Source organism: Carassius carassius, chromosome 20 (assembly GCF_963082965.1).
Source record: "Carassius carassius chromosome 20, fCarCar2.1, whole genome shotgun sequence".
Taxonomy (NCBI): Eukaryota; Metazoa; Chordata; class Actinopteri; order Cypriniformes; family Cyprinidae; genus Carassius; species Carassius carassius.
Window position 1 is genome coordinate 18,235,622 of NC_081774.1, and position 17,761 is coordinate 18,253,382.

At 35.8% G+C, this 17,761-nt stretch overlaps 1 protein-coding gene across 1 annotated transcript; it reads left to right on the plus strand.

Annotated features, from left to right (window-relative positions):
• Positions 1–1,502: 1,502 nt before the first annotated feature.
• Positions 1,503–9,940, plus strand: LOC132096569 (AFG3-like protein 2). Its single transcript, XM_059502009.1, has 17 exons — positions 1,503–1,722; positions 2,306–2,399; positions 2,486–2,566; positions 2,662–2,777; positions 3,022–3,174; positions 3,285–3,359; positions 4,052–4,176; positions 4,307–4,580; positions 4,675–4,812; positions 4,907–5,060; positions 5,315–5,422; positions 6,097–6,222; positions 6,311–6,421; positions 6,566–6,681; positions 6,768–6,968; positions 8,286–8,480; positions 8,607–9,940. The coding sequence occupies exons 1-17, from the start codon at positions 1,627–1,629 to the stop codon at positions 8,847–8,849; spliced, it is 2,406 nt and encodes an 801-aa protein (XP_059357992.1). The 5' UTR covers positions 1,503–1,626; the 3' UTR covers positions 8,850–9,940.
• The last annotated feature ends 7,821 nt before the right edge of the window (positions 9,941–17,761 follow it).

A 17,761-nucleotide genomic window follows, 5' to 3' on the forward strand; every position in this document is an offset into this window, starting at 1 on the left:
GTTTATTCAGTTTCATAAATTAAGCCTTTAAGATAAGTGATAAGTAGTCTGAACAACTAGTGGTTAGCCAAGGGGCAATGCGTCTTATTTTTCATATTCAAATGAGACCAATCTATGTTTTTTGTAATTGACCTAAAAAAGTTATGAGCAATTTTTAAGACAAAAATTAGATGACAAACTTCATTAATTAAGTAAGACTAATCTAAGCATTTTATGCAACTGGCCACAGCAGGTCACGTTTTCATTAAAGTTTCTATATATGTGAATTTAGAGAAACCAAAACTTTAAATGCATGTTACTGATACTGAAAAACAGAGAGACATATAAGGGCTTGTAGGATACGGGTATGCAGCAAATGCTCTTTTATATAGTTTACCACATGCAAATCCTCTAACATGCTACTCTTACTCACATTACTATTAATGTTAATGTTGTAATAAGTCAACAAAAATGTTCTTGTTCACATTTGAATTTACATAGTGTGTTGCATTCAAATAATTCAGACACAGTAATGGCTGTTGTTTTTAGTAGAAAAATTTGTACTTTGTACATTGATAGCTAATTTCATGGGCCTGTATTAAGAGGGAAATTAAAAAGGATATTTTTAATTATCATAACTTAATACAACGGACTTGGCCCCTTAAATGGGGCAACTTAACTTTGTAAAAAGAATGTGATCCTTCCAGTTGGGTAAGATACAGTGCCAAGTCAAAGACTTTGGGAAACATGTTGCTTCATGCTACGGTAACATCACTAACAGTGTTTTGCTCTGGCCTTTACTGTGACCCTCTGCTATGACCCTTCTGAAGAAACACTGGGACCATGTTTCAATTTGGTCACATAGTCCATACAGATAGTAAATGGATTAGAGAGAAAAAGAAGTAATTCTCTTAAAAATCAATCTTTCTGTACCTGCCCTAAATAGAAGTATGCTGCAATTCCCCAAATTATTCACTTTTGATATAAATTAGGTAGAACAAGTGCATCTTTCTTTAACAATAAAAAGTGTGTCGTTCAGTGAAAACAGTGTCCTTTAATGCAGAGAGCAAAAAAGGTTTCATTTCAGAAATCCCACTGACTAACAACTACAGTCAAATAAGTCTGATGTCATAACTACAAAATACTCTAAGATCAATTTCACCTTAATTTGATGTATTTTATATCTTCTTTGCTTTCCTTTTTTTCTTATGACTTTATCTTAAAATATAACTTAGAAAGGCTCAATAGGCTACCAAAGGTGAAGAAAATGATAAATTAAAAAGGTTCTTAGAAATTTAACATTTAGCACCGTCTACAAAATATTTTTCATAAATCTAAAAATTCTGAAGTAATACAATATTTTCCTTACACCTTGTTTTTTCTTTATTTACAGTTATACCTAGACTTTTTATCACTTGATGGACCACAAAGATATCAAAACGATATCTCAATTCAGCAATTGAAAACAATTAAGGGAACGAGCAGAGAACTAAAACTGGACCACAGAGGGGTAACCATAAGCGCGTCACCAGCGTGCACCGGAAGTAAATCGCAATGGGACGCAGTCGATTTCAAGTTCATGTTGTCAAAACTTTTCGTCCGATGTCTTGTTTTGTGTATTAATTAGAGTCAAGAGCGCACAATGCCATGATGGCACACCGATACCTGCATCTGTCCAGAGGCTGCAGGAACCTTCTCCACGCTCTGCTGCCAAATGTCAGATCAACAAACCGTGTGCAATCGGTAAATGTGCAGGTTGACTTCTTTCTCTGGAGCTTTCATCATCCGGCAACGCATCACCATACGCTACGATCTGATCGCGAATACGTATTTAGTCGTGTGTGTGGTCCGTGTGTGTTGTCTGCTGCAGACCGGAGAGTTTGACAGTAAACAAGGGTCGGCCTGTTTGACATTGCGTTGGGTAACGCGTCCAGCTCATGTTATGTCACAGTTCTTCACATGAAATCTGATATAACGAGACAGCGTCAAAAACATCAGTGCTATCGATAACTCTGCATGGCTTCTTTAATATTGTAATAATTCTTGTGAACATCGTTATTATAGGTATAAATACAATTTAGATCCAATAGATCTGTTTCCGCGTTATCTGCTGAAAATAGTTACATAATAATTCATAATGGGAAAAGAGCAGGAACCATCAGTACCTTCAAAAACTAAGGATGAGTTTGAGATATATAATATTAGAGGTTCCTAGAGGTTCTCCAAATGGCTTGAGTATTTCATTATTATTATTATTTTACAACAGTCTATTTTTCAGCAGTTGTAATTATGTCTGTTCACCATCTCAGTATATTTGCTTTTGAAGGTCCAGGGTGTTGGGCAAATCGTCCTAGACAGAAGATCCTTGCTCTCTCAGGTCTTGGGCACCTATAGAAGATTGAGCTCCAAACCTCCTAAAGGTGTGAAATACAGGAATTATAAAATGACCCAGAGTTCTCAAAGCTGGACTGTTCTGCTAACTGCATTTTATCTTCTTGCACTGAAGGATTTGAAAAATACTTCCCTAATAATCAAAACGGAGGTCCAAAAAATGGTGAGCCCAAGCCATCCAACGCAGAGGTCAAAGGTAATATTTCTCAGGTAGCAGTGTTTGTAATGTGAGCTAATTGCCTTTTGACATGCAATATAATCATGTTGTTTTCTGTATCTGTTTTAACCCAGAGGCCAAACCAACCAATGCTCAGAAGACCACTGGTGGAGGTGGAAGTAGTGGAGGAGGAGGAGGAAAAAGAGGGGGGCGGAAGGATGAATCCAGCTGGTACAGCCGTCTCCAAAAGGTTAAACGTTGTCTAGCAATAACTATTGGTAATACTAGGCTTATTGTAACATTTAAAGCTTGTTTACTACCGTTTACTGAGGCAGATGTAATGATGCATCATATATCACAAGAGAGAACTCTTGACATTTAATTGCAAGATAAAGGGTAACTTTTTGCAAAAAAAAAATCTTTGCATGGATGAATTGTTCACAATAAGATCAATACAATGCACAATAACATTGCCCTAATTTCATTTGGTGCAGGGTGATGTGCCGTGGGATGATAAAGAGTTCCGTATGTATTTCCTGTGTGGAACGGCCTTCTGGACAGCCATCACATATTATTTCTTCTTCCGAGATGGAGGAAGAGAGGTCACCTGGAAAGACTTTATAAACGGTTACCTTGCTAAAGGAGTGGTAAGTAATTACTTATATTTGATCTGTATTTTCAGTCAATGTTGTTTGGCGTTTCTTTCCACCTACACTTGAACTTTGACCCATGAAGTTATGTATTTTGTCTCTGCTAGGTTGACAGGTTGGAGGTTATAAACAAGCGATATGTAAAAGTCATCTTTACCCCTGGTAAAACTCCAGTTGACGGGGTGAGTTCTTCACAATGATTTGATACAGTTATGGTTATTATTTTTAGATTTTAGATCATTGGTAACCAAGCCAGCGATCATATAATTAAACATTGGGAATTTTTTTTATCATGGTTTCCACAAAATTTTTAAACGGCACAACTGTTTCCAACATTGATAATAATAAGAAATGTTTTGTGAGCACCAAATCAGAATATTAGAATGATTTCTGACACTGAATTAACGATTGCTGAAAATTCAGCTTCGCATCAGAGGAATAAATTACAACTGAAAAAATATTTAAATAGAAAACAAATTTTACAGTTTATTTTATTCTGTATCTTTGAACAAATAAATGCAGCTTTGGTGAATATAAAAAAAATATATAATCATTATTTAGTATAATCTTGCTAAAAAAGATTTAGAATTGTTATCATATGTTAATGTAAAAAATCTTGTGTAATATAACTTGAGTTTGTTTAATGGTTTTTATTGTAATAGTGGTTAACTTGTATTTTTTAAATATTTTTTTGCCATGAGAAAAGCCTAAGATACTGACATGGCATTAAATAAAAATATACTACTACTACATTAAAAAAAAATCACTGACCCCAAACCTTTGAATAGTAGTATATGTACAGTATTTTTTTCTTTTGTCTCTAAAAACTATGCATATTAATGACACAATGAACTGTGATCCTTTCTCCAAGCAGCAATATGTGTGGTTCAACATCGGCAGTGTGGACACATTTGAGCGAAACCTGGAAACTGCTCAGCTGGAGCTGGGGATCGAAGGAGAGAACAGACTGCCTGTCGTCTACTCCACTGAAAGTGATGGGTGAGATATTGACGTCAATTTGCAATAAATTGAGTAACGGATAAGAAAAGTATCATCAATCAATCAAGGAACTTTAAATGCTGTGCATTCTTGTTTCTTAATTTCAGTCTTATTCTTCTGTCATTTCCAGGTCGTTCCTCTTCAGCATGTTGCCCACTGTAATGATCATTGGGTTCTTACTGTTCATGCTGAGGAGAGGGCCAGCTGGGGCAGGGAGGCCGGGGAGGGGAATGGGTGGGCTCTTCAGCGTCAGCGAGACCACTGCCAAAGTACTACGAGACGAGATCGATGTCAAATTCAAGGATGTGGCGGGCTGTGAGGAGGCCAAATTGGAGATCATGGAGTTTGTAAACTTTCTTAAGAACCCAAAGCAGTACCAGGATTTGGGTGCCAAGATTCCAAAGGTAGCGCGAGACTTTTACATAACATTACACAACGGGTTTGTAACTTAGTAAGTCAACTTAGATTTCAACAGAGGGGTTTGATCTACTTGTTTAGGGGGCTATTTTGACCGGACCCCCGGGCACAGGAAAGACTTTACTAGCCAAGGCCACTGCGGGAGAGGCCAACGTCCCCTTCATCACTGTGAATGGATCAGAGTTCTTAGAGATGTTTGTTGGGGTTGGGCCAGCCAGGGTAAATAGATTTTCTGAATCCTATTATGAGCTTCGTGGTGTTCAGTATGCTTTCCAACAAACTTTGTTTACAGTGTGACTATAATTTTGGGTAGGTTCGGGATCTCTTTGTATTGGCCCGGAAGAATGCACCCTGCATTCTCTTCATAGACGAGATCGATGCTGTAGGAAGAAAAAGAGGCAGAGGCAACTTCGGCGGACAGAGTGAACAAGAGAACACACTCAACCAGTTACTAGTTGAGATGGATGGTTTGTATCTAGAAGAATCGATCCACAAGTTTTTAGTCATTTCAATTATTATTATTTTTTATTTCATTGACATTTTTAGATTGCTTTATAATTTCATTAAGATTTCTTGTAATAAAAATATGAGCATTTTATTGGTCTCAAACTCTAGATCCTTCACGTGTCAGATTATCAAACAGTATTTATTGTTAGTATTAAAAATGATGTAATGGAATTATATATGCTAATTTCTATCCCTCACATTCTCTCATTTGTAGGATTTAACACTGCTACCAATGTTGTAGTGCTGGCAGGCACCAACAGACCAGATATTCTAGATCCAGCTCTAATGAGGCCCGGACGCTTTGATAGACAGATATATATCGGTAAAGGTTTTTGTCACAGCCCATTTTTTTATTAATTTGTTTTTTTTTTTTAAATAGTTAATTACAAATTTTATCCTTTACATTGTTGGGGAACTGTAGTCACAGGCTATTTAAAAGCTGCTTTCCTTTTTTTTCAACAATGTGTTTAATGTTTTAAAAGTGTACACTACAAAGTTTCTGTGGTTGTTAAGATTTTTTTTGGTAATGTTTTTAAAATGTTTCTTATGCTGACCAAGTCTATACAAATATACAATGAAACAGCGATAATGTTAAATATTATTACAAATTGTATAAACAAATGATTTCTGTTTAATATATATATTAAAATGTTATTTATTCTTGTGATAGCAAACCTTCAGTGTCACATGATTCCTCAGAAATCATCCAAATATGCTGATTTTGTGATTAACAAACATATTTTATAATATCAGTGTTAAGAAAAGTTGTGCTGCTTTTTGATTCTTTGATAAATAGAAAGTTCAAAGGAACTGTTTATTTGAAATATTTTGTAACATTATTAATGTCTGTACTGTCTCACTTTTGATCGATTTTATTCATCCTTACTGAATAAAAATATGAATTTCTAAAAAAAAAAAAAAGGAACTTAATGACCCCTAACATTTAAACTGTCATGTAAGTTCATGTGTATTTTGTATATTGCATAATTATTGCAGGGCCACCAGATATCAAAGGCAGAGCCTCTATTTTCAAAGTCCATCTGAGACCACTAAAGTTGGAAGCAGAGTTGGACAAAGAATCTCTGGCAAGGAAAATGGCTGCTCTAACACCTGGTTTTTCAGGCATGTAAAGACTTTATACATTTGAGTTTCAAAAGTTGTTTAAGAGATGTGAAGTAAGTTTCATCGCTTACTGATTTCTCTCTGACAGGTGCGGACATCGCTAATGTGTGCAACGAGGCTGCGTTAATTGCAGCCCGCCACCTTTCTGATGCCATCAACCAAAAACACTTTGAGCAAGCCATCGAACGAGTCATTGGCGGTAAGTGACAGATGTGAAATTTGAAAATCTCACTTCAGTTTTTTTCTTAATCATATTTCTAGCAAACTGTGATATTAATCTATTAGAGTGCATGCATAGTTTTGGTGTGAAGTACAGATCATTGTAAGCTCCCTGCATGTTTAGGTCTTGAGAAGAAGACGCAGGTGCTGCAGCCAGAGGAGAAGAAGACCGTGGCTTACCATGAGGCTGGTCATGCTGTAGCCGGCTGGTTCCTTGAGCACGCTGACCCTCTGCTTAAAGTAAAACTCACACATTTTTACCTGTACTGTAATACTCTGCGTTTTCCTTTTTCAGTGTACTCAGTCAAATCATTGGTCATTTCTAGGTGTCCATCATCCCACGTGGGAAGGGTTTGGGCTATGCCCAGTATTTGCCTAAAGAGCAGTACCTGTACACCAAGGAGCAGCTTCTGGACAGGATGTGTATGACGCTGGGTGGACGTGTGTCTGAGGAGATCTTTTTTGGCCGCATTACCACAGGGGCACAAGATGACCTGAAGAAAGTAACGCAGAGTGCCTATGCACAGGTCGGTCATCTATTTATATGATTTGACCACTGGTTTATCATTGGATGAATAAATGGTTGATTTCTGACAATTTGATTATTATTTGATAGTATTTTACTTGAATTTTAATTTGTGCTGTTTCGGAAAATGGAGAGGAAAAGAAGTACATACTGCTGGTCAAAAGTTTGGAATAATTAATACATTATTGTTTTCATTTTGGGCAATGCGCTGACATATGGCACGGTTGTGCTTCAGGTGTCCTGAATTCAAATCCCACCTTGTGGACCTTTCCCAGTGCCATCTACCTCTCTCTTTCCCACTTGCTTTTGTCAAATGTCAATCGTCCTGTCATAAAACATGCAACAATGCCTAAAAAAGCCTTATTTTTTATAATTTTTATTATTTAATAATTAAAACATTTCTTATTATCAGTGTTGAAAAAGTGTTTTTCTTCTTAATATTTTTGTAAAAAATCTTGAGTACCTACCATTCAAGGGTCGGTAAGTTAGAAAAGTAAATAAAAATTCAAGAATGCATTACATTTTTTAAAAGATATTTATAATGTTACAAAATATTTATATTTCAAACTTTTGTGACTTCAGTAGGTATTGCTTACTATTACACCTAAATGTATGTGTGTGTGTATACAGTATATATATATATATATATATATATATATATATATATATATATTTTTTATAATAATAAAAATAAGAAATGTTTCTTAAACACCAAATCAGTATATTACAATGATTTCTGAAGGATAATGTGACACTGAAGATTGAAGTAATAGCTGCTGGAAATTCAGTATTCCATGTTGGGCTGCAAAACTCAAATCAATTCAAAATAAGTGTTTTTGTTTACATACTGTATGTGTGTGTACTTTGTATATTATGTATGTATATATATATATATATATATATATATATATATATATATATATATATATATATATATATATATACACACACACACGTATATATTAAAGACAAATATGTTAGATTTAAATCTAAAATAATTATATATAAATTATATACAAGTGTGTACATACAATATATGTATGTATATATATATATATATATATATATATATATATATATATATATACACACACTAGATATACACACATAGTATGTAAACAAACTTTTATTTTGAATCGATTTATTAGCGACTAATCATTTTACAGCCCTATTTCCATCACAGGAACATTATATTTTAAAATATATTAAAAAAGAAAACCGCTATACATATATTAAATTACTGTATCTTTTACATATTATACATCCCTAATATAATCCACAGACTCCAGCTGAAAACTGTTACTCTTTTCATCTACAGATTGTGCAGTTTGGCATGAATGAAAAGGTAGGGCAGGTGTCTTTCGACCTGCCACGGCAGGGAGAGATGGTTTTGGAGAAGCCCTACAGCGAGGCCACGGCACTTCTCATCGACACCGAGGTCAGAAACCTCATCAGCATGGCCTACCAGCGCACACAGCAGCTGCTAAATGAGAAGAAGGCTGAGGTGGAGAAGGTACAGCAGGCCACTATCAGGATCAATGCGTTTTATTTGTATTGATTTGGTTTCCTCATCATGTCACATGAATTGTGTCTACAGAAAACTGTGAAACTAACAGTAATGCTCTCTTTTGACCACTAGGTGGCACTATATCTACTGGAGAAAGAGGTGCTGGATAAGAACGACATGGTGGAGCTGCTGGGCCGAAGGCCGTTTGCTGAAAAGTCAACTTATGAAGAGTTTGTGGAGGGAACGGGAAGCATGGACGAGGACACATCGCTGCCGGAGGGCCTGAAGGACTGGAACAAGGAGCGCGGCAGCGAGAAGGAGGAGAGTACAGAGGAGCAGGTGGCCCGACAGATCACTGGTGGTATGCCCTTCTGAGGACACCCGTTCACCATGACCCTGGAGGATCCAGAGCACTTATTTAAGCGATGGGAAACACTTGCCTTAAGGACACTGAGGCAAGTACCCTGTCCTTCAGAAGATCTGCAGCTCTTGGTAGTAAGCGTTGGACTTATGTTGTGTACAGTAGGGTGTTTATGAAATATAAACTTTCTTGTGCTGATGTTTGTGTTTCAGCAAAATGTAAAGGATCAGGAGATCTTCTGTTGAAGGTGAAGTGTATTTTACATGACGCATCATGTGCATTGCCAGAAAATCTGTTTAAGTAAGGCAAAAGCACTGTAGCTTGTCAAGATTCTCTTTAGTCATTTCAATTTTACACATCAATGACCAAGAATCTCTTTCTTTATATATATATATTCATGTCTAACAGAAGACATGTTAAATCACCTGTAAGCTTTGCTGCTGATATGCACAGGTTGCGTTAACTCTTTCTGTACATTTAAGATCCCAGTTCAAAACTGCTGCAATTTCGGTGACCTTTCTGAAAGGTCTTTTTGCAGTTCTGCTTGCTCACTGGCTTCTGAAAGACTGAAATATACATGAATGTTGTAAACAGTGCACAAAGTCACTCGTTTGCACTGGCACTGGCATGAGCATCAGCCTTTGGTTGTTATTTTATGCAGTTTATGATCACGTCCTTTGATTGAAGGACAGAGCAGTCGTTTCTGATGTGTTTTCTTCTGTTGAAGTTTATATGCTTCATTTATGGCCCAGGCAGCTGCTATTTGTAGTGCAGGCTGATTAAACTAGAGTTAATTCTGAAATAGTTACATACCACATAATTCGCATTTGTAATGAAATAGGATGCAAGCTTACACAAATGCAGATAAGTAGTTCATTATGTTAATGATCAGCTTATGAACGTGTGTGATTTTTGACAGCAGTATTTATTCTACAGTGCAAATCCAAAACACAAATCGAGCTTTGAGCTTAAAAACAGAACTCAATCTAATATGTATTGTCCTTTTGTGACATCAGCTTGATATTACATCTAAATGTGTATTTTGTTCTGTGCAAAGGGTTTTGAACATGTTTGAAAACCTAAATAAATCCACATATATTTCAAATTGTTTCTCTTTAATCGTTAACATGATCTTTGTTTGTGAATTTGTTAGTTTTGTTTAGTACATGGATTTCAGATTGCTAGAAGATACACTGATCCACAGCTTCAGATTGATAAAAATGGTTGCAAATGCAGCAAGAAATATGAATTAAAATTATTTGAAATCTAGTGGTACTGATGAACAGGAAAGCTTTGAAAATTAACTGCTTCTTTTTGTCGAGTCAGTCTAAAAGATTCATGAAACAATCCGTAATCTTGTGTGCTAGCTAGCATTTAAATCAAATTATTCAGTGTGTAAATAATTCAGAGACGTTTGGGAGTTCACCGTTAACGAGTTTTTTATTAGAAATTATTTGGAAACTTGGTGTGATTGCTTGCTAACTGGTTGTTCATGTATAATTGGATGGCAGGTTTTTCACCCCACTGTTCTGCATTTAAAACAAAAAAACTAATCAAAACATAAATCTGTGTATAATATATATTCAGTAGTTGAACTACAGCTGAAACAAATATTAGATAAAAATTATAAACATTGCCTTGGATGCTAAATTAAATCATTTGAAGTGCTAAAATTACTAAAACTAAATTAGACTTTTGAAGTTTCTCATTTTGAAATGTAATCATTACAAATCATTTCAAATCAAAGGAATAGAATAAATACTACGATAGTATATATAACAATACATAAGTAAAGTCAGAGTCACAGAATTTAACATTAAAAACAACCAGTGCCACACGGTAGTGTCTGTCTCAAGTAAATTAATGAACACATTTCTAAACGGTCATCTTTATCAAATGAGTTTATAATGACAACTAAAAAAAAAAAAAAGCTTGAAAAAGGAGTTTTTTTGGCTCTTAAATGTTTCCTTTTAGGGGCCAATGGCACTCTTGTCATTTTGTTTGTATAGAGGACTGAAATTTTAACGAGGAGAAAATTCCACTCTTTGTTTTTGAACTGTTGCTGGAAGCAAATATGGATCAGTTTTTCTCTCAACAGATGCAGCGTCCCCATGAGAATCTGGTAACGTGCTCAAAAGAAAGCGTGGACTTTAAATGTGTATTCACACGAGCATTCGTGATGAGTGTTCGTGAGGAGCATTCAAAAATACACCGCAGCCCACTTTCAGTGGCGTAATGTTTGCTGGAGAGCTGCGTTTAAACGGCAGTATGAATCAGCTTCTCGCTTGCCGGGGAGGATGTCCACATTTAGACCAGGCAAACATGAAGAGGCTTCCCTCTCGGTCTCCTCTGATTCAGCACTAAATGAAAGTCTTCCCCACACTGTGACATCACCTGCATAGATTAGCAGCTCGCCTCGGGAAAGTGGGAACTGCTGGAGTCAAAGTCATACTGAAACTGCTTTAAAAAGTCAAAGGAGCTTTTGAGTCACTATTTGTGACGTCTGTTCTTATATATATATATATATATATATGAGCTGGATGATGCGAGACTGCTTGCGTTGATCCTATTTGGACAGGAAGATTTGAGGTTCGTCAGTTTAGAACCTGTGACATTTCTTGGCCAGCTAAAATATGCCACCTTGAAAGTGAAGTGAATAATATGCTTTCACTGAGAGAGGGGAATAGGATTGGCAAAGGACCTCAAGCAGGGAATCACTCTCGTGTCGCCGTAGGCACAGTTGCACTGTGGGTCGCCGAACATGGAAGTCACCACCATGTTTTTACTGTAGCCCTAAACGGACAAACTGCTCTACAAAGCATGTTTCATCACTTTGTTGTTCATGCATGTGAATAAAACACTGACACAGTGTCAATGTCACCTTTATTTATATAGCGCTTTAAACAAAATACATTGCGTCAAAGCAACTGAACAACATTCATTAGGAAAACAGTGTCAATAATGCAAAAATGATTGTTAAAGGCAGTTCATCATTGGATTCAGTTATGTCATCTCTGTTCAGTTAAATAGTGTCTGTGCATTTATTTGCAATCAAGTCAACGATATCGCTGTAGATGAAGTGTCCCCAACTAAGCAAGCCAGAGGCGACAGCGGCAAGGAACCGAAACTCCATCGGTGAGAGAATGGAGAAAAAAACCTTGGGAGAAACCAGGCTCAGTTGGGGGGCCAGTTCTCCTCTGACCAGACGAAACCAGTAGTTCAATTCCAGGCTGCAGCAAAGTCAGATTGTGCAGAAGAATCATCACACAGTGATGAACAAGTACATTAATATTTGCAATAAAATCGATTTATTGAATAATTAAGCTAATAAAATTCCTTAATTTACCTTTGTAAAGAAATCTCATTGCTCTCTGTTGTCTTTACCGATGACATCTTAGTCCTGAATCGGCCACTGTAGCTTCTCTGAAGGGAGGGGTGATGCGCATGTGATTTCTAACACAGTCCACGTGCTTCAGTCTGTTGTACCGAATCAGCTCAAAGGGAAAATATGGATAATCTATCATAACTAGTTATGATTAATTATAAATATTTAGATCTGCTGTAAGTTTTTACTTGACCTCTCAGTGTCAACTGTCAATTATAAGAACGTTACTTTCCTAGTTAAGGAAAATAACTTTCTTACTGTACAATACTACTCCGAGCATGTAACAAAAATCTGCACGGTTAGGGACTCCAGTTATGAGCAAACAATGAACAACCTCAAGTGTGATACAAGTAAGACTTTATTAACTACATAAACACTTAAACTAGTCTAACATACACACACACACTCACAATTGGCATAGGAAGAGGGGTTAAAGCTTAAGCAGTAAAGATAAGAGAAATAAAGACATGAGGCAGATCTACAGCCTGAAGGAAACATCAGTTTCTTAGTTCAAACACACCTCTGTAAAAGGTGAATATGATACTTAATGTATCAATTAATAAGTCTAAGTTTGATTCTTGCACGTCTCTCCTGTTTGAAAAAGAGTCCTGATGCACTTTGTGGCCCCAGTTGGTCTCTGCTAAAGTGAGCTGATGAGAAAGAGGATTTTGATTCAGAGGATTTTGATGAATGGAAAGTCAAGGCCGAAAACCTGGCACAAGTTTAGGGTGGTTTTGAAGGCTCTTAGCTCAGCATCTTCTCCGGGAATTCCTGAATCTAAAAGAAACGTCCTGATCTGGTGATCAGTGATCTATATAGGGTGACAATGTCACACCCCGTGGATTTGAGTGAGCCAATGAGGAATGGCACCTTTTGGAGAGAAGTTATACAACGCTTTGTCTCTAGTATGGTGTCTTGCATATGGAATTAGATTGGGGGGTTCAAGAGAAGAATCTTTAAGATTCTTACTGTGCGTTCACGCCAGACGTGACTTGCACGAATAAATTGAGCTTTTTGCGCATAGCTGGACACTTGAACATTTTGAATTTATTAGATTCATTCGAGCGTGAAATTAACTTCCCAACACAACCGCAAATTCGCATCATGGGGGGGGGGGGCCATATAACAATAGTTGTGTGTCTGATTGGTCCAAATGCTATAGTCAATAGAGCCCTTTTCACACTGAGATTCCGCATAATACATGGGTAATGTTTCCTGGCAATTGTTCCCAGATCGTTAAATTTTGGTTTATTCACACTGCCAGTGATTTCCCGGAATCTGTGTGTGCATTCACACACAACCCGTAAAGGTCCTGTAATGACACATGACATCAGGATGTGACTTGTAATGTACGAGTCAAAAACGCTAGGCATGTTAACTTTCACTTAAGCTGGTGAACGTTCTCAGCTTCAGCACGGATAGTGTGGAGCTACAGTAACTGATCTCTGCTTCTGCCTTTAAACACCCAGTATAAGAGTCGCGTGATAACATGCATCACCAATACGACACACCCTTTACGGCATTGGTTCTGGCTTTTGTTCACACAGAGCTTGTTCTGGGACTGAACCCGGCAATGTTACTAGGTCCCCAACCCGGGATCGATCCCGGATTCAATCTCTGGACGTGTCTGCATTCACACAGAAGGCACTCCGGCAATTTTCTGGGACCAACATGCAGTGTGAAAGGGGCTTAGGAGAAATGGAGTGAAAGAACGTTCACTTCCCCTTTTGGTTTAAACAGCCTTAAAGAGAACCCTTAAAGGGTTAATTCACCCCCTCCCCCCAAAAATAAATAATATTTACTTACCCTCAAGGCATCCTAGGTGTATATGACTTTCCAATCAGAGTTATATAAAAAAATGTCCTGGCTCATCCAAGTTTTATAATGGCAGTGGCTGGGTGTTTTCAATAAAACACATCCATCCATAGTAAAGAGTGCCTTACACGGCTCAGCAGGATGAAAAAAGGTCTCCTATAGCGAATCGATGCAGTTTCGTAAGAAAAACATCCATATTTAAAATGTTAGTTTCTCTAACCTCCACTAACTGTTGTATGCGTGTTCATAAAAGACAGCTTTCCGTGGATGACGTAGGACAAATGAATAGCACATGCACCGGTGAGAAGTGACAAACGCGGAAGCATAGGAGAGGAGAGCGCAAAAGAAAACACCAGTCACGAGTTATAAAAATACAAAATAAGGATTTGAAAAGAACAATGTTGGAGGATTTCGATATAAGCCAAGAGGAGACTGTTTTTCCTTTGCTAAAGTAAGGAAACTTTGTTGGTTCTTGCGTGACTAGCATATTCTCACCTATTGCCCTACGTCTGGAACTGCTTGTGTATATGACAGTTAGCAGAAGCTAGAGAAAACCGTTTCTAATATTTTAATAATATTGATAATTTTCTTACAAAAACACATCGATTTGCTACCGGAGGCCTTTATTTACTCCCCCGATCTGCGAGAGACTGTTTGCATTTTGATTCAGCATTATGATTGGTCAGATCACCTGTCAATCAAACTCCTGCGAAAGGTCAATTACTATCAATGTTTAAAACAGTTGTGCTGCTTAATATTTTTGTGGAATCGTAATTATTTTTTTCAGGATTCTTTGATGAAATGAAAGTTCAAATGAACAGCATTTATTGAAACCAATTTTTTTTATATAACATAATTGTTTTTATTGTCACATTTTACTGACCCAAAACTTTTCAGTATAATTTATCAAATCACCAGAAGTTTGCTTTATGTCACAAGTTTACAAGTTTGAGGAAAACTAACTGTTACTCATTTTGACAGAGAATAACACATGTAAAACGTGATTGCTTCAGGAGATGCAGAGGCAGTTGGCAGTGAAAGTTGCAAACATGACTTCAGGTGATTCATTGGCGATGATCAGCGTCTGGTGGAGCAGGTAGAGTGATGAAGAGAAAGAACGAGGGATCCCGCCTACCATCAGTACCACAGCGTCACTCAGCGCGGCCTGACTCATACAGGAGTGTAGTAGTGGGTGTGGACTATCCTGCCAAAACTCACTCCTTACAGCCTCTTACCTCATCAGACTCACAGTTATGACAACATAACATAACACAAGCACAAAATACTACAGGAACGAGCCATTTTTAACAACTTACAAAGAATAGTTCTCATATTTTTGTTCTTCAACGCATATGAGGAATTTCACTTGAGAGGGAAAAAACTAAATCGACTTGTGGGTTTGATTAAAGTAATTGAGCGAATGAGATTTATAAAATGATGTCTCAAGACAGTAGAATTTTCTCAAGAAAAAAAGTCAATTAAAAACACATGAGAATGCACAGATGATGAAGCCTGTCTTACTCATTCCCAGAGTCCCTCAGTGTGTCATCTATAGAGAGAGGAGGCGTGGCAGGCAGTAGGATGTGTGATGACACCACCTTATGGGCACCTTTCAGAAATAGCAAACTCACCACACGCTGCCCAGGCGAACATGTGGCAATGCTAAGAATAAGTGTTTAAGAGTTGAGAATGATCCACTGGAGTGTTGTGTTCTTTTATTCTAAGTGTTAACAAGTCCAGGAATAGATGCAGCGATGCCAGTGGGCGGATGAAGGGTTGCCTATATGATGATCCCACAAGCACATCAGCAAGAAACTTTGGAAGTTGTTATGCTTTTGCAATTAATTATACAAAATAATTTCAATAAAAAAAATAAATAAATAAAAAAAAATTATATATATATATATATATATATATATATATATATATATATATATATATATATATATATATATATATATATATATATATAAAAATCATTAGCACCAGTAAACAGGAACATACAATCCAAAATTGACAATCTGGACCCCACTGACTTTCACTGTATGGAAAAAAATATTTTCAAAATATGTTCCACAGAAGAAGAAAAAAAGTCAAAGGTTTGGAACAACTTGAGGGTGAGTGAATGCTGACTTTTTTTAGGTGAACTATTCCTTTAAGCTATATATATATACATATATATATATATATATATATATATATATATATATATATATATATTTATATACAGTACAGACCAAAAGTTTGGAAACATTACTATTTTTTATGTTTTTGAAAGAAGTTTCTTCTGCTCATCAAGCCTGCATTTATTTGATCAAAAATACAGAAAAAATTTAATATTGTGATATATTATTACAATTTAAAATAATTGTTTTTAAACTTATTATACTTTAAATTATCATTTATTTCTGTGATGCAAAGCTGAATTTTTAGGATCATTATCACATGATCCTTTAGAAATCATTCTAATATGATGATTCATTATCAAAGTTGGAAACAGTTCTGCTGCTTAATATTTTTTCAGAACATGATACTTTTTTTAAGATACTTTGATGAATAAAAAAAAAAAAAAAAAAAAAAAAAAAAAAGCTATGTTTTTAAAATATAAATATTTTGTAATAACAATATACACTACTGGTCAGTAATTTGGGGGCAGTATTTTTTTTTTCTTTTTCAAATAAAATCAATACTTTTTTTCAACAAGGATGTGTTAAATTGATAAAAAGTGATAGTAAAGAAAATATATTATTAGAATATATATTATTTGAATTTTTTTTTTATTTTGAATAAATGCAGATCTTTTTAACCTTTTATTCATCAAATATATTAGACAGCAGAACTGTTTCCAACACTCATAATAAATCAGAATATTAGAATGATTTCTAAATGATCATGTGATAGACTGATGTTACATGTGACACTGAAGGCTGGAGTAATGATGCTGAAAATTCAGCTTTGCATCACAGGAATAAATTATTTTTTTTTAAAGTATATTCAAATAGAAAACTATTATTTTAAGTTGTAATAATATTTCACAATATTACTGTTTTTCTGTATTTTTGATCAAATAAATGCAGCCTTGATGAACAAAAGAAACTTCTTTCAAAAACATTAAAAATAGTAATACTAACTTTTGGTCTGTACTGTATATATATATATATTTTTTTTTTACACAATACCGTTTAAATCAATATATTTTATCTGATTATTCACAACATGTAGGTTTAAAGATGAGAAAAATATATTTTAGTTCTTAGTTTAAAAATAGACTTAACATTCAAAAGTTTAAAAGTTGGTAGGATTTTCCCCCCTTTGTTATTCACAAAGAAATATTGAGAAAATCACCTTTAAAGTTGTCCAAATGAAGTCCTTAGCAATGCAAATGTTAAAATGTGTATGTACACAATAAGCACTATATCAAACTATTAATTTAAATGTATGTACAAAATAGTTAAGACCACCTAATATAAAGTGGGACCCTGTTTTTCTGTATTCCTGATCAAATACATGCAATCTTGGTGGTAAAATTTTAAAATTGCTCAGCCTTGACTCACCTACAGCCATCATGATCAAATGTTTTTAAAACTGAAGTTCAGGAGGGAAAGAGTTAGCCTGTGAGTAATTCTAGTTCACAGGAGCCAAGGAATGAAAGGTGAGATGTGCTCCAGCTCACACAGACACATGTATGGACCGGCATGCATCTGTCTGACATAAATGCATCGTGGC